The following is a 22,191-nucleotide window of genomic DNA, read 5'->3' as shown; positions in this document are numbered from 1 at the left end:
CCACCTGGGAAGCCCTCAAAAGGAGGGTCGCTGTAAAAGGAGTCATGGGTCTATTCCGAAACCCTGGAGTCCGCGTGCTGAGTCTCCTGTTGGGACTTGCTGGAGGCTCTGTACGGCACTGTTCACAGATCATTTCAGTTCCACTGAATCTGCTCGGTCGTGGGTCCAGGTAGCAGACCAAAGCTGAATTTTTCATAAGAATCATACCGCGCAGAAGGATCCTCGTCAGTGAAGCTTTCCCCCGGAGTGAACCGCTACTCTGTGAAGTCAGTTTAATTCTATACAATGCAATTACATTGTTTTTTTCTATTTCATTATTTCTTAAAAATATTTTCATTAAGGTCATGGTTTTCCAAGAGATTTCTGGTGGAAATTTAATTCAGTTTAACCAATTCTAGCTTTTGCCCTCGTGAGTCATATTTGTGCCCTTGTGGGCTTGCCTTTGTGCTTTTGTGTCCTGTTTATTTTCCCCAAGTCAGATGTCACATTTGGCAGCTCAGAAATCTGATGGCCCAATGGTTAATAACCCACCTTCCGACGCAGGTGACATGGGTTTGATCCCTGTTCGGGGAACTAAGGTCCCACATGTCGCAGAGCAACTAAGCCCACCCACTGCAACTAGAGAGCGTGTGCGGCAGCAGAGACCCCGAGGGTCACAGCTACAATCTGACACAGCCAGATAAATAGATATTTTTTTAAAAATCTAAGTCTCATATCTAAATTTGAGTATTTTTAACCGGTTGGTTTTCTGTTAATTATTTCTAGAAAAACACATAAAGTGGACAGAAGACTAATAGTTCATTTTTCTCAGCTTTCTTGTAAGAAAATTGTGAGCAAGTCCCCTTGGATATTCTTGGATGGCTTTATGTCTAAGCTTGGGCTGTTGCTCCTCCTCATATTTCATTCTGATAGGCTCCACACATGCACTGTCCACACAGTTGTCAGAACACCCTCCAAATATGCCCTCCTTCGTGCAATTATGATGGATAGCCGATAAGCACTTATTGGAGTGGGGAGGGTTTGGAAGACGCCGCCGAGTTCTTGAATGAGACCCTGAAGTTGGAGAAGGGGATAGTTGGCAGGTGCAGAAGGGACGTGGTGCTCAGCTCTTGCTTCTATCAGGGCTCCAGCAAACGTCCACTTCTGTGCCTGGAAATGTGCTGTACTGGGCTTAGTCGTTCAGTCGTGTCTGACCCTTTGCGACTTCATGGACTGTAGCCTGCCAGGCTCCTCTATCCATGGAGATTCTCCAGGCAAGAATACTGGAGTGGGTAGCCTATCCCTTCTCCAGGGGATCCTCCTAACCCAGGGATCCAACCGGAGGCACTGACAATGAAAGCTGAGTCCTGGAGTCCTGCTGCCTGAGTGGGAGAGGGGAATTCTGGAGACAGAGAGGAAACAGCCAAGCAGCTAGCTGCCTAATGGCTAAGGGAGTATTCATCGGAACCTGGGTAGAGGCAGAGGAGTAGAAATGCTGAGCTGTAATCAAGGTCCTCTGAGATATGTAAAGGCAGCCTCATATTCAAGAATCCCTACAGGCACTTTGTAATGCAGTGGTTAAGAATCTGCCTTGCAACGCAGGGAACTCAGGTTCCATCCCTGATAGGAAACTTAAGATTTCCCTGGATAGGGAACTAAGTTGCATGTCGCAACTACTAATGCCCGAGTGCCAGAACTAGAGAGTCTGTACACCGCAGCCAAAGACCCCATGTGCCACAACTAAGACCCAAGGCAGCCAAATAAAAGAAGCCCTACAAATCCTAAGGAGGATAAATAAGAACACACATCAAACTCCAGGAGACAGTGAAGGACCGGGAAGCCTGGCATGCTGGAGTCCATGGGATCACAAAGAGTCGAACACAATTTAGCAACTGAACAACAATATAGAAATGGCAAAATGAAAACACATTTGGAGAAAACCTTACAAGTCACCAGAAACGGAGAAAAAGGTTACCTTCAAAGAATCGGCAATAAGACTGACAGTCAACTTCTCAACAGTAAAATATAAACCAGAAGAAGTGGAGGGGACTTCCCTGGCAGCACAGTGGTTAAGACTCCATGCTTCCAACGCAGCGGGGAAAGGTGATCCCTGGTGGGGGAACTAAGATCTCATATTCTGTGCAGCATGGCCAAAAAATAAATAACAATAAAAATAATTTAAAAAAAAAGATAGTGGAATTAAATCTCCAAAATACTGAAGAGAAAATAGCTGCCAATGTAGAATTACCAAGTGAAAATATTCTTCAGAAGTAAAGAGGAGGACTTCACTGGTCCAGTGGCTAAGACGCTCCCAAGGCAGAGGGCCCAGTTTCAATCCCTGGTCAGGGAACTAGATCCCACATGCCATAACTAAGATCTGGAGCAGTCAAGTAAATATAAATTTTTTTTTTTTAAGTAACATATTGGGACTTCCATGGTGGTCCAGTGATTTAAGACTCAGTGCTTCCACTGCCGGGGACACAGGCTCCATCATTGGTCGGGGAACTAAGATCCTGCATGCTGCATGGCCCAAAAAACAGAAAGAGTGACATACTGCAAACTTTTCAGGGTGTGTATCTTCTTGGGTGAGAAGGCTGGGTAAACAAACACTGACAAGAAGCTATCGCAGTGATGAGACTCTCTGCTAAGCTTCAGTCATCTTTTCCTTCTGAGGATCAGAACCACAGTGGAAAGCAACAATCTTGAGCATCACCAATTGGATGATGTTTGGCTCACTCAACTTCAAACCAGGAATGAGCCTTGAGATCTCTTCTGCAACAACCCTGTGGATTCACCAGAGAACCAAGGTCCCAAGAGATGAAACAACTTGCCCAAGATCTCACTGCCACTTAGTTGCCACTTTGCTTCTCTGCTTAGTAAACTGAGTCCCCCACATCCACTGCAAGGGGCCCTGGGTGCAGCAGAGACTCTGTCTCCTGCCTGGAATGAAGGTTCCAGAGCAAAGAGTATCCTGGGCGGGCAGGACCCCTCACCACTGCTGCATGTCCGGTGGCACCTCTTTCTTTTTTTCTGAAGTAAATTTTCCTGGAAAATATTAAAAGTAGATTTCCATGTGCACATGTGCGTGTGTGCTAAGTCGCTTCAGCCGTGCCCTACTCTTTGCGACCCCATGGGCTGTAGCCCGCCAGGCTCCTCTGTTCATGGGATTCTCCAGGCAAGAATACTGGAGTGGGCATCGGTTCCCTTCTCCAGGGGATCTTCCCCACCCAGGGATCCAACTCAAGTCTCCTGCTTGGCAGGCGGGTTCTTTACCACTAGTGCCACTGAGAAGCCCTTCCATGTACTACCTTGTCCTTCCCACCCCCACCCCACCACCCCTCAAAAAAGCATTATTCAAACTCTAGGAGGCATTTGCCATCAATTTCTATGATGAAAAGCTTTAAAAATCCTTATAACCCTATAAAGACATTCAGGAAGAAGATGAATATATATGGTTAACTGAGGCACACAACATTGTTAATTATCAAGTGTAATGTGTATTTTTTTTTAATTAGCTGGAATACCATGTTTTACTATTTACTTATCTTCATGTCTTCCTTTATTGAGTCTGTTTTGCCCTGCTGACATCACAAGCAGAAGGCCGGGGCTGGTCATGCTTGAATTGTGACATCAGGAGCAAAACTGTGGGCAGTCTCAAGGAGGGGGTCCAACTCGATAGGGGGACCACGCAACAGCAGACAAAGGGAAAGGTGAGAAGGTGGTCGTCCAACCTCGGGGGATGTAAAGGGCTGGGGTGGGGGCACACTGGGCTGGGAGACCTCCCCGGCAGCTGGAGACCTGGGGCCTCGCCCCCCCACCCCGCCCCAACGCGGGCCTAAGCACCCAGGTGTTCTCTTCCCTCCATCCACAGGGCAGCAAGCCTCTGGCTCTCCTTGACATGCAGAGAGTTTCACGTAAGTACTTGTGCGCTGACCTTTCTCCCAAAGGGCCAGGGAAACGGCTCATTTCCCTTGTCACCATGTGACTTCTTCCCGCCTACCCACCTTCTTGTCCAAGATTTGTTCCAGGAGTTCGGGCAGGGACAAAAACACAAGCCTCAGTTTATGCCCCTGTGTGGGTTGACCAATGGCAGAGTGCCGGTACCCCGTGGGCAGACCAGCTGCTTCCAACAGAAGAAAAGGGGTCCCCCTCAAAGGCCCCTCAAATCCTGCCCTGGCTTCAACCTGGCTTTGCCCCCGTCTTCCCAGGGCCAGTCCAGGACCAAGCCCCAGCCCTGCAGCCCACCGCCAAGCTCTCAGGAGCTCCCCAAGGCCAGTCCCTGATGAATAACAGCAGTCTCTGCACGCTGGAGGACCAAGTCCTCTGTCCTGTTTGCCTGGAGGTGTTCCGCAACCCAGTCACCACAGCCTGCGGGCACAACTTCTGCATGAGCTGCCTCCAGGGTTTCTGGGACTACCAGGCCACCATGGGCGAGCCCCTCTACTGCCCCCAGTGCCGGGAGAGCTTCCCCACGCGGCCTCGCCTCTGCAAGAACGTCATCCTGGAGGAGATGGTGACCTGCTTCACCCAGGCCAAGGGCCAGACCTTGGGGTCCTCACGGAGCCTGGCTGGGCCCAGGGACGTGCCCTGCGACTTCTGTGCCCCCGAGAAGCTCAAGTCCGTCAAGTCGTGCCTGCAGTGCATGGCCTCCCTGTGCGAAAAGCACCTGCGCAGCCACTTAGAGGACCAGGTGTTCCAGGGGCACCAGCTGCTGGAGCCCGTGTGGGACCTCAAGAGCCGGCTGTGCCGCAAGCACCGCAAGCTCCGGCGGCTGTACTGCCGCACCGAGGGCTGCTGCGTGTGCGGGGCCTGCCTGTTGGAGGAGCACAAGAACCACGACACCATTCCACTGGAGGAGGAGCGCGCGCGCAAGGAGGTGGGCTGGGAGCGAGGGGGGGGGATGGGGGAGGGGAAAGGGAGGGGAAGAGAAGGGGGGATGGGGGAGGGGAGGGGGGATGGGGAGAGGGTAAATGGGGGAGGGGAGGCCGAGGAGCAAGAGGACTCTGTTCCAGGCACACCTTTCCGGGAAGGAAAGGATTGTAGCCATTAAAGTGTCCTTAGTCTCTCAGTCATGTCTGACTCTCTGCAACCCCATAGATTGTAGGCTCCCATGCTCCTCCGTCCTTGGGGTTCTCCAGGTAAGAACACTGGAGTGTGTTGCCATTTCCTTCTCCAGCCATTAAAATGGTGCTTGGAATTCTGCAGTGCAGGAGACCTGGATTCAATTCCTGAGTCAGGCAGATCCCCTGGAGAACGAAATGACAACCCACTCCAGTACTCTTGCTTGGAAAATCCCATAGACAGAGAAGCCTGGCAGGCTACAGTCCATGGGGTTGCAAAGAGCTGGACACCACTTGGTGACTAAAGCACCCAAAGTGATGCTCACAAGGGTCCTGGCAAGACATGAAGAAGCGCCACCAGATGGATTGAATCAGGATCCAGGGACTTCCCTGGCAGTCAGGTGGTTAAGACTCTGCTTCCACTTGGGGGAGCACGGGTTTATCCCTGGTTAGGGGAAGATCCCTCATGCCGTGCACTGCACTCAAAAAAAAAAATTAATAAAATGGTTAGTTCTTTTTTTTTTTTTTTAAAGGAGCCAAAGTTATTTGTGATGAATCCTATTTAAAAATTTTTTTGCACAGAAAAAGGAATGGCTGAAAGGTAACATATCAACATACAAACATGTCAGGTTGGGTGAATCCCTTCCTTTTTTTCTATTTTCAAATTAGGTTTTCTCCATTTGGATTGCTTTCTTTGTTGGAGTGCTTATATTTGAAACATTCTATCAAATATATTCTAGAACTGTGCTATTCCAGCGTAGCCACCTGCAAGAAAGAAGCTTGGGCCAGAACGTAAGCCGACTCACCCCACTGTTTAGTTCAGCTGACAATTTTTTCACATCAGGACCTTCTCAACAAAGGGAGAAATGTGTTGATTTACAGCCTGGCACAAGCTGCTTCTTTTGCTGCGGGTCAGCAACAGTTCACAGACAGGTACCTGGTACCACTGTCCTACAGTAGGTTGTGAATCGTGACAGCGCCCGCTCCGGGGACGTGCTTGTGCTCAGAGGCTCAGTCCTGTCTGACTCTGCGACCTCATGGACTGCAGCCTGTCAGACTCCACTGTCCTTGGAATTTTTCAGACAAGAACACTGGAGTGGGTTGCCACTTCCTCCTCCAAGGGATTTTCCCGACCCAGGGATCAAACCCACATCTCCTGAGTGTCTCCTTGTGCAGATTCTTTACCGCTGAGCCTCTGGGGGAGCTGAGACTAAAGGCTTATGTGGAAGGACTTGGGGACACAGTTCTGCCTGGACCTGGTGGCACTGCCCCAGGGAGCCAAGGGCTCTGCATCTGATCGACCCCTGCTTGCCCCACTGCGCCCCGCCCAGGCTTCTCAAATCACCAAACCCCTCCATAGCTGCTGCTTGTGATCTGAACCGTATGGTCATCGGCTGTCAGAAGCAGAGAACCTGATCCCTAAGAATGGGGAGTCTCTCAGGGAATGAGAGAACAGGAGCAGAGTGGCCCCGAGGGACTTCCCTGATGGTCCAGTGGTTAGGACTCTGCACTTCCATTTCAGGGGGCACAGGTTCGATCCCTAGTTGGGGAACTAAGATCCTACATACGTCGCAGCCAAAAAAGGGGTGTCCCTGGGTCATCTACCCTTCAGCCTACCCATCCTCATTCTCATCAGACCTCTGAAGAACATAAGAGGTGGGACTTCCCTAGTGGCCCAGTGGTTAAGAATTTGCCCTGCAATGCAGGGGACACAGGTTCAATCGCTGGTAGGGGAACGAAGATCCCACATGCCACAGCTAGAGAGTCTATGTACTGAAAGGAAAGATCTATGTGCTGCAGCTAAGACCTGATGCAGCTAAGTAAGGGTTGTTTTTTTTTTTAAGAGGTGTGTTTCTTCTGAGCTCTGACATGGGACTGCCCACAGAGGGCTTCTGCTACGGCACCTCTCTGAATCACCGGCCCGCTCCTCTTCCACCTCACCTTCTCACCCCAGGTTGAAGTTCGGAAGGTCCAGGCCAACGTGGAGAACCAGATGTTGATCATCACCTCCGACAGCCAAAAGCACCGGGGCCAGGTGGCTTTTCTCTCGGTAAGCTTGGCCCATCGCCACCTCCAGCCCAGGCTTTCCCAGGGCCCTGCTTCAGGCTGAGGGGGCCTCTCAAGGGCTCGGAGTGGCTGCTGTGGGGCCAGACAAACAGAGAGGTGATGCCTCGGCCAGCTCTGGGCCCTGACAAGGAGGATAAGGAGCTGGGGCTCAAAGACACCTCTCTGCCCCTCCGCCCCTGCCCCAGAAATTGATCCAGACGACTCGGGACGAGGTGAACGCCTGCTTCTCAGAGATCATCCAGGAGATCAAACAGATGCAGGTGAAGGTGCTGGATTTCGTGGAGAAAGAGGAGGCCACCGCCCTGGGGAAGCTGGGCGGCTCCATCCAGCAGAGTCACAACCGGCTCCTGAAGCTGGAGGGGGACAGCATCTGGCTCCGCAGCCTGCTTGCCAACCGCAGCGACCAGCAGTTTCTGCAGGCAAGGCCCCTCCCTACCCCCACCGCCCAGGCCCATCGCAACGTCCACTGGACTGCAGGGGCTTTGACAGCCCTAACTCAGATGTCCGAAAAGCCAGGAGGAGGGGAGAAAGCTGTCCGGGTTTGAACATGGGCAGCTTTCCCGCCTGCCTCCTGGTTCTGGGGAACCGCTAAGCCCCTGGCCCTTGCTTGGGGCCTGGCTAACAAGTGGTACTGCCAGCCCCTCCCTGCCTGCAGGAGTTGCCCAGGCTGAAGCACTTCCCTGCCTGCGTGGAGCCCCTGATGGGCACCAACTGTGAGGAGAAGCAGAGCTTCCTCCAGCTGCCAGAGACCTTGGCGGAGCTCCGGACCCGACTGGTGGACATGGGTCTCAGCTTCATCAACCAGCTCCTCCTGAAGGGTTAGTTAGAACCTGCTTGCCTGGGGCGACTGGAGACCCACCTGCCTTCTGGGGATGGGCTGCTCCAAGGGCAGCGGTTGGGATTCCAGGCACTTGTAAGAGAGCTGGGCCTGTCTGTGTGCGCCTTGTCCAGGTGACTCAACCTCCTGAAAGCCCATGCCTCTCTCTGGAAGGACACTGGGCTGTGAAAGTGTCCTCAGCAAAGCCCCTCCATCTTCCCCAGGCATTAAGATGAACTCCTATGAGGTGCTGCCCCCGGATGTGGACAGGAAAATACTTCTCAAGTGTGAGTCCTCAGTCCTGGGGTCCAGCCCCAAGGTTGGGAAGGAAAGGAACAGGGCCCTTGTTTGCCCGACCGACCCAGCCCCACCTCTATGCAGGCCAGGGCTCCAGAAAGATGCCAGGTCTCTCCTGCCCTGACCTTGTACTCTGGACTAGAGACCTCAGAAGGTCTGTGACTCCTCGGCCCTAAGAGGAAGGGAGAAGGCTGTCCTGTCCCCGCCCATGGGTGGCAGGGCCTCCACCAACACCCAGAGGCCAGCTCTGCAGCCCTCTGCTGCCCTGATGTGGCTCAGGCTCTGCCCTCAGCTGGGTGCCTGCCGACCTCCCCTGGACTTTAGCCAAGCCAGCTTGGATGACCCTTCTACAGTCAGGCTCCCTTTTCAGTTAATGTCCCTGCAGCCCCTCTCCCAGGCTGGGTGAGGGACCAAGTGACTCTCTAAGAAATCATCAGTGATGTCTCTGAGGTCTCCAGGGTCACAGCGGATGAACCCTCTGATGACCCCTTCTGAGCGACCTCCTCCAGGAGCCCCTGACGCTCCCTCAGTCCCACCCAGTCTTGTGTCCTGCACAAACCGAAAAGGGGGTCCTGTTAGGGTTTGGTGGGGGGGAGGGCAGATAGGGGGACTCTTGGCTGTCCACCTCTCTAGGAAGGCAGGCCTTTGGACAGCGCCCAGCCAGACAGTGTCCACCCCTGTGGGCGGAGTTGAAGACTTAGAGAGGGGAATGGGGGGGCCACTCTTGGGGGCTGGCGGTGGAAGCACTTGGTGACTTTTGTGCCAAAGCTGTGAGCTTTGGCCCTCCCCTCTCTAGACCTCCAGCGCTCTGCTCCCTGGCCTGCAGACCCTAGCCCCCTTTTCCATACCCCCTCGGCCCAGGTTACTGCAACCTGAACTTCGACCCCACCACAGCCAGCGAGGAGCTCTTCCTGTTCAAGGAGACCCACTCGGTGCTGAACCTGGGCATCCTCCTGGAGCCCTTCGCGGCGGGCGGCCCCTTCCCGGGCTTCAAGCAGTGGCCGCAGGTGCTGTGCTCTCGGGGCCTGGCCGAGGGCCGCCACTACTGGGAGGCCGACGTGTCCAACTCGTGGGTGTGCCTGGGCGTCACCTACCGCCGCAGCCCCCCGCTCGGCGGCCGCCCGCGCCGCAGCATCGTCTATCTGCTGGGCCGCAATCCCTACTCGTGGTGCCTGGAGTGGGACTCGCTCAAGTTCTCCGTGTGGCACAACAACACGCAGACGGTGCTGCACGGCGGCTACCACCGCACGCTCGGCGTGATGCTAGACTGCGCTGCGGGTTGCCTCTCCTTCTACGGCGTGGCGGGAGGCGTGAGCCTCCTCTACCGCTTCCTCGCCTCCTTCCTGGAGCCGCTCTACCCCGCCGTCATGGTCAGCAGCGGCGCCTCGGTCACGCTCAAGCAGCGCCCCTCCGAGGCCTAGGCCAATAAAGCTGGACTCGAGCGCTGGCTGCGCCCGAGGGGAGGGGCGCGCCGGGGAGGATGGCCGGCCCCGCGGGGTCCCCTGGCCCAGGGGTGGAGGGGCGGGCGGTGAACCCGCCTCCGACCCGCTGCCTGGATTTCACCAGCGACGACCACCCAGGGGTCCCGGGAGGTCCTGGGGATCCCGGAAAACAGGCCGATCCTCCCGTCCCCATTGTCACGGGAGAAGGGGCTCTGAACCAGGCTGGCGATCCCCCTGGGACTGGGGACAGTCCGGTGGCCTCCAGAGGGGGAATTCCTGACCAGGATGCTTGGCCTCCCCGACCCGTGAGCTCCCAAGCCCCGTCAGAGGGTCTCAGGTTGCCCAGAAGTGGGCGGGGCTCCTCCCCGCAGGTGACTCCTCCCTCGCAGGTGGCCAGAGGGAGAGTTGGCACCTGACCCACCAGGGTAGAGGTGTTCTGAGTTACTGGCTTGACTGGAGGCTAGGGAGTTAAGCCGGGGAATCATGACTGTGTCAGACCTCCCTCCCCAAAAGGCTGAGGGCCTCTGTCCAGACGGGGCTGGGGCCCCCATTCCTCTGCCCAGCAAGAGTTTTTCTCACATGGCTGGTGTTTTGCACCTGAGGAGCATGTGGAGCTGAAGCTCTCTGGGTGGGTGGGTGCCTGGAAGCTCTCCCCGACCCCCAGCCTTAAGCCCACCGCACACAGCTCCCCTGGGTAGCACTGCCCGGAAGCCAAGGGGCTTCATTCATATCCAGGTCTCTCCCGTCTGACCTGCCCAGCCAAGCCAGACCATGTGGAAGTCACAGGGAGAGGCTGGGCCCTGCCCTCCAACCACGGCAGCTGTGTGACCGGGGACTCAGCCCCTTTAGGGAAGCGGCCTGGACATTTCCAGCCTCGACCAGTCACTTGTTCCTGTGGCTTCTCATGCAGGGGGACCCCAGGAGGGTTAATGATTGGCTCAGAAGAGGAAATGAGACAGTCATGGGGGAGAAAACTCCCTGGGGCAACGTGGTCCAGAACCAGGGCGTGCCTGAATTCCATCCCCACCTGGCTTGTCGCCAGAGACGTCAGTGACCTTTGTTTCTCACTCTGGGGCCTGGCAGGTGAGAAGGTGCGCTCAGATGGCCTCACAGAGCAGGGCACCCTGTGGCTGCTCTGACCCTGGGCTGTGGTTCTGCTGACCTTCCTCCCTGGAGGCTCCACTCAGCACCAGTCCAGTAACTTCCATTCCTCACCAGTGCTACTGGTGTGGATGGGTAGAAATGAAATGTAAACCTTTTCCCTTTGGGGGGAAAGCTTGCATGCCAAAATGCTTAAATCTTGCCTCCCCACTCTCCCAAAGCAGTCCATGGACTGAGGTCAGGAAAGGCTGAGGGGAACTTCCCTGGTGGTCTGGTGGCTAAGACTCTGAGCTCCCAGTGCAGGGGCCCAGGTTCGACCCCTGGTCGGGGAACTAGAACCCATGTGCAGCACCTAAAGATTCTGTGATGAAGATCAAAGGTGCTGCAACTAGGGCCTGGCGCAGCCAGATAAATGCTGAGAAGGTAAAAAGTGTGACCCAAGGAGACAGCAAGAGCCAGCTCCACGGATATGAGTCCTTCCCCACGGGGGAGCCGATGGATGAGCCTCCCTCACCAGCTCCTCCAGGTTCTGAAGGAGCCTTCACGTGGTGTGTGATGCTGGAGCCTGATACCCTCAGGCACACGCTGGTGTGAAACCCACATCAAATGCATGTTACTTGTCCGCTTAAACAGTTCCCCAAGTTCGTAAGCCCCTGGGGGTCCACAATAGTAGTCCTGGTGTGTGTGGGGGGGGGTGGTCAGATGCTCGCCAGTATTTCAGAAAGCCAAACAGCAAGCCTGCCTGCGTGTCAGTGAGGCTGATTAAGAAACCAAAATGTTGGGGTTCTTGGCTCAGTATTTGCCTCCTGGGTGAATATATCATAGTGGGTGATTCAGGGTGCAGGATCAGCCAGAGCGCTTCCATAATCCACATGGGTGAGCCCTGGCCTTGGCCTTTCCCCGTGAAGAGACCAAGGAAGGTGCTGTCCCTAGATTGCCACCCACATTCTTCTCATGCCTTCCTGCTCCTGCCTTAACACAACGAATTTTTTTTTTAATGCAAATCCAAACAGACTGTAAACTAATCTTCCCAAGTGTTATTTCACTTAAAAATTTCCTGTGTCATTTCTCACAAGAAGATTATGTTCTTATATTACTTGGGCAATTTTTAAAATATATATATTTTGCATATTTGGTAAAAGTAATTTTGCTTTTATTTAACAAAAACGTAATGCCTACTGCACACCAGGAGCCCTGTTCGTAGCAAATGGAATGTTGATGGCAAAACTGAGCTCATTTAATTCTAATAACAACCCCCACCCTGCGCAGGAGGAAACTGAGGATAAGAAGTGCCTTGTTCAAGGTCACGAAGGCACATGAATTGCGAAGCCAGATTCAAACCCAGACAGTCTGCTTATTCAGTCACGATGCTACACCACCCCTCCAATAGCACATTCATTGTAGAAAATTTACAAAATATAGAAATGCAAAAGAAAATAAAATATTCCAGGGCTTCTCTGTTGGCTTAGTAGTAAAGAATTTGCCTGCCAACACAAGGAACCCGGGTTCCATCCCTGGTTGGGAAAACCCCGCATTCCAAGGGACAGCTAAGCCATGCACCACAACTACTGAGCCCAAGCACTCCAGGGCGCGTGAGCTGCAACTACTGAGCCTGCTCCCACTAGAGGCCATGTTCTGCAATAAAAGAATTCACCACAATGAGAAACGCTTGCCCCACAACTAGACAGTAAACCCATCCCCGCCCCCGCCACGTTCTCCACAACTAGAGAAAGCCCGAGCACAGCAATGAAGACCCAGCACGGCCAAAGATAATTTTTTTTTTTAAAGAAGATATTCCTACCATAATCCTTAGCACCTCTCTGCAGAGGTAACCTCTCCTGGAGGATTTCCTTGCAGTCTTCTTTTGTTATAAAGATGTAGATGTTGTAGCTAGAAGACACAACTATCATGCATTTTCCAAAGTTACTTTCAAAACGTAACATGACATAATGTTACATCCTACACATCTGTCCTACAGCTTTGTTTTATCTTTAACTCCTTCCCTGATTCCCTCTAGAGGTGGGTGGCAAGTGGCAGCCCAGCCAAAGTCAAAGATGTTGCTTCCTGGATGTTACCGAGAGTTTGACCCAAACTCATGGGGTGGGAGGGTGAAAGGATGGAGCTGAAGGACCTTGGTAGCAGCAAAGGTTTCTGTCCATCTTGTCATCCCATCGCACAGGTGAGGACAGAGCAGGAAGCAGGACCAGCTGGCAGCAGCCTCAAGAAGGAGTCTTAACTCTTCCCTCCCCCACGAGAGGGTGTGTGCAGGCAGGAGGTGGAAGGGAGGGGACATTTGTGGGAGCCTCTGGCAGAGGCCCTGCCTGTAATGCAGTAGCTACCAGAGGGCTGTCAGGAGCATCTCCCCTAAGCCCACATAAGCACAAACCCTACAGTTTTCTTCCATGAGAAAGGCAATCTGTTGGGGACCTGGACTAGGTCCCACCAGCTCTACAGAGGTACTCCGGGCTTCCCTGGTGGCTCAGTGGTAAAGAATCCACCTGCCAATGCAGGAGACACAGGTTCGATCCCTGGTCAGGGAAGATCCCACATGGCACGGAGCAACTAAACCCATCCGTCACAACTATTGAGCCTGCGCTCTAGAACCTGGGAAACCAAACTACTGAAGCCTGCCAGCCTAGAACCCATGCTCCACAGGAGAAGCCACCGCAATGCGAAACCCATGCATGACAAAAAGTAGCCCTCGCTCGCCGTAACTAGGGAAAGCCCACGCGGCAACGGAGGCCCAGCACCGCCAAACATAAATAAAATACAAAAATAAAAAATAAAGAGGTAAACCATCTCCAGCCTTCCCTGCTGACCCAGTCCCATCCCCACTCCCACCCCAGCTCCTTGCCTCAAACATCAGTGCCCAGTACTTCTCATGGACTGCGTCACCAGCCCTGCTCCGTTCTCCTCTTCAACCTGGCTCACCTCCTGCCCCTGCCATCGTCTCTGCTGGGAGCATGCTTCCACCCTCACCCCCTACCTTATTCTTCCTCCTTATTACTACTTCTTTTTTTTTTTTGGCTGAGCACTACAGCATGTGGGATCTTAGTTCTGCAATGAGGAAGTCCCTTAAATGAGTCTTAAGCACTAAGGAGGAGAAAGTAACAAGCGATGAGAAGGAGGGACCACTTCTCTAGTGGTCCAGTGGCTAAGACTCTGAACTCCTAATGCAAAGGACCCAGGTTCCATCCGTGGTCAATGAACTAGATCCCACATGACGCAACTAAAAATCCTGCATTCCGCAGCTAAGACTGAGTGCAGTCAAAAAACAAAAACCCGAGGAATCACTTAAACAAACTTAACTAAGACATGTTTTGCCCCAGGAAGCCACTCGAAAACTCTCTTCTCCCTAAGCCAGGTGGGCTCTCCCCTCTCCTGCCGTCACTTTCTACATGCATCCCTCCTGGCACCCACCTTGTTTCATGTGGGAATTCTCCATCAGACCAGCTTCATGCTAGGGATGTCATGTTGGTCTCTCTTGCTTAGCACATGCCTGCCACATGTGAAAGTGTGAAAGTAACTCAGTTGTGTCCAACTGTTTGCGACCCCGTGGACTGCCAGAGTCCTCTGTCCGTGAGATTCTCCAGGCAAGAATATTGGAGTGTACTCCATTCTCCAGGAAATCTTCCTGACCCAGGGATTGAACCTGGGTCTCCTTCATTGCAGATTCTTTACCATCTGAGCCAGTGCTTAATTGATATTGACCTAAGGACTGAAGGAACACTTCCAGCGGTCAGAGGGTGGAAGGCCACCTCGATCCTTTCCTGGGTCAGGCTGGGCTGGCTGGGTGCAAGTGGCCCAGGAATGGCCGCTCACCTGGTTCCTTTTTCCTTTGCATCCTTTTCTCCCTCCTGAAGACAGGTCCATGTGCCCACTGCATCCAGATAGATGCAAAGGACCTGTGTATTCTTCCCTGGTTTCCATCTCGACCTCCCCTCTAGCCTCAAGATTCTTTGAGGCTGAGGGCCCTCCAGCAGGTGTGTGAGGGGAGAGACAAAGACCTCTCTGGCCTCTGTTTGCTGATCTGTAGGAAGGCATGGATTGAGATATCACTTGTGTTTCCTGAAGATTAATACAACTCCCAGGGCTCCTCAAACCAGACGGCTGGAAAACATGGTGCATTTCAGGTAGAGCCAAGGCTAGGATGAAGCCAGTGAGACCCTCGCCAGGGGCTCAGCATTTAAGTGTGCACACATGGGCTCAGTCGCTCAGTCGTGTCCAACTCTTTGCAACCCCATGGATGGTAGCCCACCAGGCTTCTCTGTCTATGAGATTTTCCCGGCAAGAGTATTGGAGTGGGTTCCCATTTCCTTTTCCAGGGGATCTTCCCAACCGAAGGATTGAACCCACGTCTCCTGTATTGGCAGGTGGATTTGTCACGCGAGTGTATGCTCCTCGGCTTTTGTTCCATCACAACAAAGAGACTTGGAGTGACGGGCATTAAAGCTCCCTCGTCGTGTCACAGCTCTCATGTCTTGGATAGACCGTGTTATAGTTCTCAGGTCTCAAAAGGACCGTGTGATAGCTCTTAGACAAATCAGTGTTACAGCTCTATTTTATTTAGAAGATAGCAGGAAAATCCATCTTCAAGGCGTGAGGGCACGTTGATCCAAAGACACGAAGAGAAGAGCAGCCCCGCGTGCAGGAGAGAGAGTGAGAGAGAGCTCTGGCTCCTCTTTGTATATGTCCGCCCCCACCACCACCCCACCCCTCACCCCCCACCCCCGGGCCTGTCCTATGTAAATTGGGCCAGCAGGAGTGTTGTTGGTTTTACCTGAGGTCCCCACCCCCGCACCCCCCCACCGCCCCCCACCCCCGTCAGGAACCTAGATCTCCGTGCCTCAACTGAAGATCCTGCATGCTGCAACTAAGACCTGACGCAGCCAAAATAAATAAATGAATAAACATTTTAAAAAAGAAAGAGCTCTTTCTGCCGTCTTTCTGGGCTGCCAGAATGGTGCTCACGAATGTCCTGACTGATGCACTCAAGCGTATCAACAATACCAAAAAGGGAAGCTAACGCCATGTTAGGCCATGCTCCAGAGTCATCGTCGGGCTTCTAATTGTGATGACAAAGCATGGTTACATCGGCGAATTTGATATCATCGATGATCACAGGCTGGGGGTGGACATATACAAAGGGGAGGAGGCAAAAAACTCAGGAAACAGGATAAATAATATTTAAGGCAATATTTCACCAAATCAAAATTAATGCAAAAATCTATGATGGACAGAATATCAAAATTGTAAATAAAGACTCATCTTTTGGGAATTCCCTAGCAGTCTAGTGGTTAGGACTCTGCTCTTTCACTGCCAAAGGCATGGGTTCAGTCCCTGGTAAGGGAACTAGGATCCTGCAAGCTGGGCAGCATGGCCTAGAAGAAGGAGGGAATAAGCGTGGAGTGATCAGCCCCAGATTTGATGTGCACCTCAAAGATCTAGAAGAATGCAGAATAACCTGCTCCCAGCTGTTGATTTGTCCTGACACTGTCCTGACAACCTCAGCTGGCATCAGGGACCATGAAGAAGCAAGAGGAAAACATACAGGAGGGAAAAAAATCCTTGGGTCCTTTTCCTAGGGATGGACTGTATGCAAATCAAATGCCTCAGAGGGAAAAAAAGACAGAGCAGGGAATGCCCTGGTGGCCCAGGGGTTAAGGCGCCACGCTTCCAACGCAGGGGGTGTGGGTTCGAACACTGGTCAGGAAACTACGATCCCATGTGCTGTTCGATGCATCCAAACACACAGACAAACAGAAACAAACGTCAAGAGCAAACATCACAGGTGGCCAGAGACACGAGAGGAAGCCCAGGAGAGAGAGATGTTCCACAAACCAAGGAGCTGATTTCAAGGAGGGAGGGACCAGTGTGGTCTGATGCTTCAGGCAGATCAGGACTAGATGTGCTCATTGGATGTGAGCTCACGGGGTGGGAATGGTGAGTGGGGCAGAAGTTTGCCTTAGAGAGCGGAGAGGGGAGTGGAGGCGTCAGGCTATGGAGGGGTGGGGGCGGGAGCCCGAGGCGGGTATGAAGAGAAGGAGGGTAGATTTTTGTTCTGGTTTCATTTTAGGAGAGGCTCGAGCTTGTTTGAATGCCAGTCTCACACAACAGCCTGTCTGCATGACGGTCTGAAATTTCTCTGTGTAGATCTGTGCCCAGCAGAAATTCTAGATTTAGCAGGAAATGCTAAAAAAAAAAAAAAAGCCACAGTTTCCAAGGGAAGAATAAGGGTCGGGGGAGAGGGCAGCCTAGGAACACGAGGGAAGACCCCTCAGAGGAGGCTGGACCTGGGGCTGCATCCGGAAGACGGGTGTCTCCATCAGGCCATAAATGCCCACTGGGCACCTGAGCCGGGTTGAATAAAATCTCCCCCAAGTTCATGTCCATGCAGAGCCTCAGGATGTGACTTTATCTAGAAACAGGTTTTTGCAGATGTCATTAGTTAAGAGAGGGTCATACTGTAGAGGGCCTCCCACGAGGCGCAATGGTAAAGAATCCACCTACCAATGCAAGAGACACGGGTTCGATCCCTGGAGAAGGAAATGGCAACCCACTCCAGTATTCTTGCCTGGAGAATCCCATGGACAGAGGAGCCTGGCAGGCTACAGTCCACGGGGTTTCAAAGAGTCGGACACGACTGAGTGCGCACACACACACATGCTGGAGTAGGGTGGACCCTAATCCAATGCCTAGTGCCCTGATAAGAAGAGAAAACAGAGACGTGGAGACATTCAGATACAGAGAGAAGATGGAACAGAGAGAGAGGGATGCAGCTGCAAGCCAAGAATCGCCAGCAGCCACCAGAATTCGGGAGGGAGGGGTGGGCTGGACTCCCTCTCAGAGCCTTCAGAGGGAGCTGACCCTGCCAAGCATCTTGATCTCAGACCTCTGGCCTCCAGAATGGGGAGAGAATACAGTTCTGTGGCCTTGGCCTTCCACCCCCGCCCTGAACTGCCCCCTCAGCCCCTCGTTCGTGGTCCTTTTCGTGACAGCCACAGGAAACCAACACAACACCTGCTGAGTGTTTGGCTCGGTGCTCTTCCAGGCGCTGGAGATACCGAAGCAGGCGACTCCCCCAGGTTCTCAGAAAGCTGCACATCTGGGGCCACCAGGATGTTCCAGAGGGGGTGTCACTTGGCCTTCATCCTTGCAAGCTGTAGGGGTTATCCAGAGTGATGGGAAAGCAGGGAAGTGGCTGGAGCAAAGGAAGGGATGGGACTGGCGGGCCAGAGGGAACCGGAACAGGCACATGGTTCTGGCGCGCTCTGGCCACCCCAGAGGGAGGCAGGCCTTCAGGGAAATGGCATGATTTTTTTTTTTTTTTTTTTTTGCTTTTCTGCCACACTACTTGCAGAATCTTTTCTTTGACTGCCCTGGGTCTTAGTTGCATCATGTAGGATCTAGTTCACTGACTGGGGATCAAACTGGGGCTGAATGCATTGGGAGCTTATAGTCTCAACTACTGGACCACCAGGGAAGTCCCCCCAGTTTTTCTTTTTTTTGGCTGTGCTGGGTCTTTGCTGCTATAGGGGTTTTTCTCTCACTGTGCTGTGCAGGGTCTACTCTCTAGATGTGACAGGAGGGCTTCTCACTGCGGTGGCTTCTCTTGTTACAGTGAGCGCAGGCTCTGTGAACGTGGGATCTTCCTGCCCAGGAATCGAACCCATGTCTCCTGAATTGGCAGGTGGACTCTTTACCACTGAGCCACCAGGGAAGCTTCCCCTTCCCATCCAGGTTTTTTTTTTTTTTTTTCAAATATTTATTTATTTAGTTTTGGGCTTCAGCAGGCTTCCCTGACCCACACGCAGCATGTGGGATCTTAGTTCCCTGACCAGGATTGAAATCGCGTCCCCTGCATTGCAAGATAGATTCTTCACCACTGGATCACCAGGGAAGTCCCCAACCCATTTGTTTTTAAATGGACAGTTTTGAGCGTATCAGGGCAGCCCGGGTGGGGAGAACCATGGGCTCCAGGGCCAGGCTGAGTGGGGCCAAGAGGAAGGGTGTTGGGTGTGAAGTGAGGGCCCAGGGGGTGACATCTGAGTGCAGAAACGCACGTGAGGTGGGAATGGGTGAGGAGGCAAATCCCCAGGGCCAGCTGTCAGGCATGTGGGCTGGAGTACTCGGATACAAGTGTGCAGAACAGAGCCTGCCAGGGTGCTGGTGGAGTGTCCTGTGAACTCAAAGCCGGCACGGCCTTCCAGTGCAGCCCTGAAAAGTGAGATGCCTTTTTTTTTTTTTTTAGCTGCAGCACGGGGCATGTGGGATCTTAGTTCCCTGACTAGGGATCAAACCCAGGCTTCCTGCGTTGGAAGCAGAGAGTCTTAACCACTGGGCGGCCAAGGAAGTCCCCAAAGTGTGGAGGGTTTGGGAAGATGATTCTGCCATTTCAGGCAGAGAGGCTGAGGAGAGAGAGCTGTCAAGGCTCAGTGTGTGAGCTGTGTGGGCCTGAAGGGGCCCCAGCTTCAGGAAGAGATAAGACATCTGAGCAAGATCTCAAAGGGAACAGGCAGTAGAATTAAGCTCAGCTGGATATGAAGATGAAAGCCAAGGGGAAGGAAGGAGGCCCTGGATGGGATGGAGTCAGAGAACAGAGGAAGGGCCTGCTGTGAAGGAAGAGGAAGCTGCTGCGGGCAGTGTAGGGACAGGCTCAGTTCCGGTGACGGTGAGAAAATCTCAAGGAGAAGGGCTTGGAGCTCCAGAACGGGGGTGGCGTGGAGGAGAGACTCTGGGTAAGAAACGCAAAAGGAGGACTTCCCCGGTAGTGCAGGGGTTAAGACTCTGGGTCCCCATTGCAGGGGGCACAAATTCAATCCCTGGTCAGGGAAGTTCTACCTGCCTTGCAGTGCAGCCCCCCCAAAAAAGAGAGAGAGGAGAAAGCTGAGAAGAGCGAGGGGGCTGGAGTGGAGGGGAGGCTGGGGTGTCTCCAGCTATGGTCAGTCCTGGGAGAGACTTGGCCCCTCAGATTCAAGTTTAGGAGGATCTTTGGGGGACATAGCGAGCCGGGTGGCATGGCCTAGGCCTCTGGGACCAGCTGACAAGTTGACACAGGCCCTGGCAGAGGAGGGCAAGCAGGCAGAGGAGGGTGACAGGCAGAAGGTAGAAAAGGACCAGAGCTGGTGGAGTAGGGGAGGGGCTTGCGAACAGGAAGGTGCCCAGGGGCCCAGTGCCAGCAGCGTCCAGAAGAGCCTGGATGGATTGTCCCCACTAACCCAGCAGAGGGCACTCTGTCCATGCCAAGGAGACCACAGGGTCACGGGCACAGGCCAAGACCCAGAGAGAGGGGCAGAGGGACCAGCATCCCATCCTGGAGCTTCTAAAAAATTAAAATATTTTTAGAGACTTCCCTGATGGTCCAGTGGTTAAGACTCCCAAAGCAGGGGGCATGGGTTTGATCCCTGGTTGGAGAACTAAGATCCCCCATTGCGCATAGTGTGGCCTTATATATATATATATATATATATATTTAAAGGATAAATAAATAAATATATATATATATATTTTTAAGGATCCTAAGATCCTGGAATGAGGGACTGGCTTGGGGTGGGCAATACTCCATTCCTTCACCAAGCCAGTAAGGTAGTATCTGAACAGTACTTAGAACCTCCTCCACACATGGTGACCAATATTGTTATATTCTATGCTACACCCTGTGTTAAGGGCTGGGGCAATGTTGATCAACTGGGCAAGAAAGTTCCCAAAGGCTCAGGGAACTTAGTGTGGGAGACACACAACACTCGGCAGGATTAGGGCCTCAACATGGGAGGTCTGGGAGGCCTTCCTGGAGGAAGCAGCTTCTAAGTTGACACACGCAAGTCAACCAAGGGCTGACCACATTTTTTGTTATTTGAAAAAAAACATCATCAGGACAGAGTGTTTCAGGGAATGGAATAACCGGGCAGATCTCAGGCAGGGTTGGCAGATCATCAGCAGAACATGGTGTTCTTAGTGATATGTGGCAATTGGGTTATTCAATACTAATTGTTTAGTCACTAAGTTGTGTCTGCCTCTTTGCGACCCCATAGACTGTAGCCCACCAGGCTTTTCTGTCCTTGGGATTCTCCAGGCAAGAATACTGGAGTGGGTTGCCACTCCAGGGGATCTTCCTGACCCAGGGATCCAACTCACGTCTCTTGCACTAGCAGGCGGATTCTTTACCACTGAGCCACCAGAGAACCCAACTACTGACTACTTAGAGTTAATTCCTAAAGGTTTATGACTTTGAGCAGCTGCCTCCCTCTCTCTTTGAGCAGATGCCTCAGTTTGCTTCTCTGAGTCCCTGGTCACCCACTTCTCATTTTACAGCTGTGATATGCTCTAACAAAACTGGGCCCAGTGACCAGGCTGCCCCCTCAGAGCAACCCCTGGGGCAGAGTCACAGAGGAAGGCTGCAAGGGTGACCTGTGGGAGTCACAGACCCTAGTTCTGAGCTCTGCAGCCAGTGACTATGCCCTGACCTGGTGGGAGCTTTATTCTGAAGAAGTACCCAGAGTCTGGGATGGAGGAGGGGGTTTGCCCACAGCTGAGTCTCATCTTGTTGAGCAGAGGTCGAAGACTAGAGTGGGGCTCCCTAGAGGACAGTGGGGTCCTGGGAAACCTAGTTTGATTTTTCCAGAGAGGGTAAGAGCCTCCAGGAAGTCCCTGGGCATTGAGTCCCTAGGTAGGGCCAGAGTACCCACAAATGGGGTGGAGGGCTACACCCAGCCTGTTCTGAGTACCCAGGGCAGGTATAGTCAAGTTCCAGGTTTCGGGTGAGATTCCTGGGACAGGGTGCTAAGTGAGAGTTCTTGACTTTGTGCAGAAAACAAGCCATAGGAAAGCGGAAGCGAGCTTATTTAGAGAAATACGCGTTCCAGAGAGAGAGGTCCCTCTCAGAAGGTGAGAGTGGTTCTGGTATATGGGTTGTCCATTTTTATAGGTTGGTGATTTCTAACAAGTAGGAGGATTATCTAACTCTTTGGGGGTAGAGGCGGAGATTTCCAGGAATTGGGCCACCACCCATTGTTTTGGTCAGCTTTGGAACTATCTTGACATCTGTGTCATTTAGCATATGCTAACCTGTTACAATGAGCACATAATGAGGCTCAAAGTCTATGAGAAGTTGAATCTTCCTCTATCTCGGCCCTACCGGGTTCTAAGTAGCTTTTTTGTATTCTCAATAGCTGCATCATTTGTGCGTGTGTGCATGTGATACTTGGAATGATTGTGCCCTGCCCCCCTCCCCTCCTGTCTCACTGCCACCCAGTACTGGGCCAGGCTAAGATAAGGGGTATCCAGATGGTGTAGACCCAGTGTGACCCTCTTTTGTACCCCACACAGGACCTCTCAAAGCCTGAGACCATCCCGTTGGGACCATGGGATAAACCTTAATCCCCTCCTCCCAAGGTTTGTATCTAGGGAACCTCAGACTAGGATGAATATC

At 52.8% G+C, this 22,191-nt stretch overlaps 1 protein-coding gene and 1 non-coding gene across 2 annotated transcripts; both read left to right on the top strand.

Annotated features, from left to right (window-relative positions):
• Positions 45-9,641, top strand: LOC108638216 (E3 ubiquitin/ISG15 ligase TRIM25-like). The gene is made up of 8 exons (XM_018064024.1): positions 45-110; positions 3,851-3,893; positions 4,188-4,855; positions 6,994-7,089; positions 7,292-7,525; positions 7,762-7,924; positions 8,148-8,210; positions 9,082-9,641. The coding sequence occupies exons 1-8, from the start codon at positions 45-47 to the stop codon at positions 9,639-9,641; spliced, it is 1,893 nt and encodes a 630-aa protein (XP_017919513.1).
• On the top strand, positions 6,519-6,591 carry TRNAG-UCC. Its single transcript has one exon. It is a non-coding gene; the product is annotated as a tRNA-Gly (tRNA).

Source organism: Capra hircus, chromosome 19 (genome assembly GCF_001704415.2).
Source record: "Capra hircus breed San Clemente chromosome 19, ASM170441v1, whole genome shotgun sequence".
Classification (NCBI taxonomy): Eukaryota; Metazoa; Chordata; class Mammalia; order Artiodactyla; family Bovidae; genus Capra; species Capra hircus.
This window is presented reverse-complemented; position numbering and strand designations above follow the sequence as displayed.

Bases quoted from the DNA above. Each gene is read 5' to 3' on its own strand.
- LOC108638216 (XM_018064024.1), top strand. From the start codon at position 45: ATGGGTCTATTCCGAAACCCTGGAGTCCGCGTGCTGAGTCTCCTGTTG. The intron at 111-3,850 runs GTACGGCACTGT...CTCCATCCACAG, and splicing joins TGGGACTTGCTGGAGGCTCT to GGCAGCAAGCCTCTGGCTCT. The intron at 7,526-7,761 runs GCAAGGCCCCTC...CCCTGCCTGCAG, and splicing joins GCGACCAGCAGTTTCTGCAG to GAGTTGCCCAGGCTGAAGCA.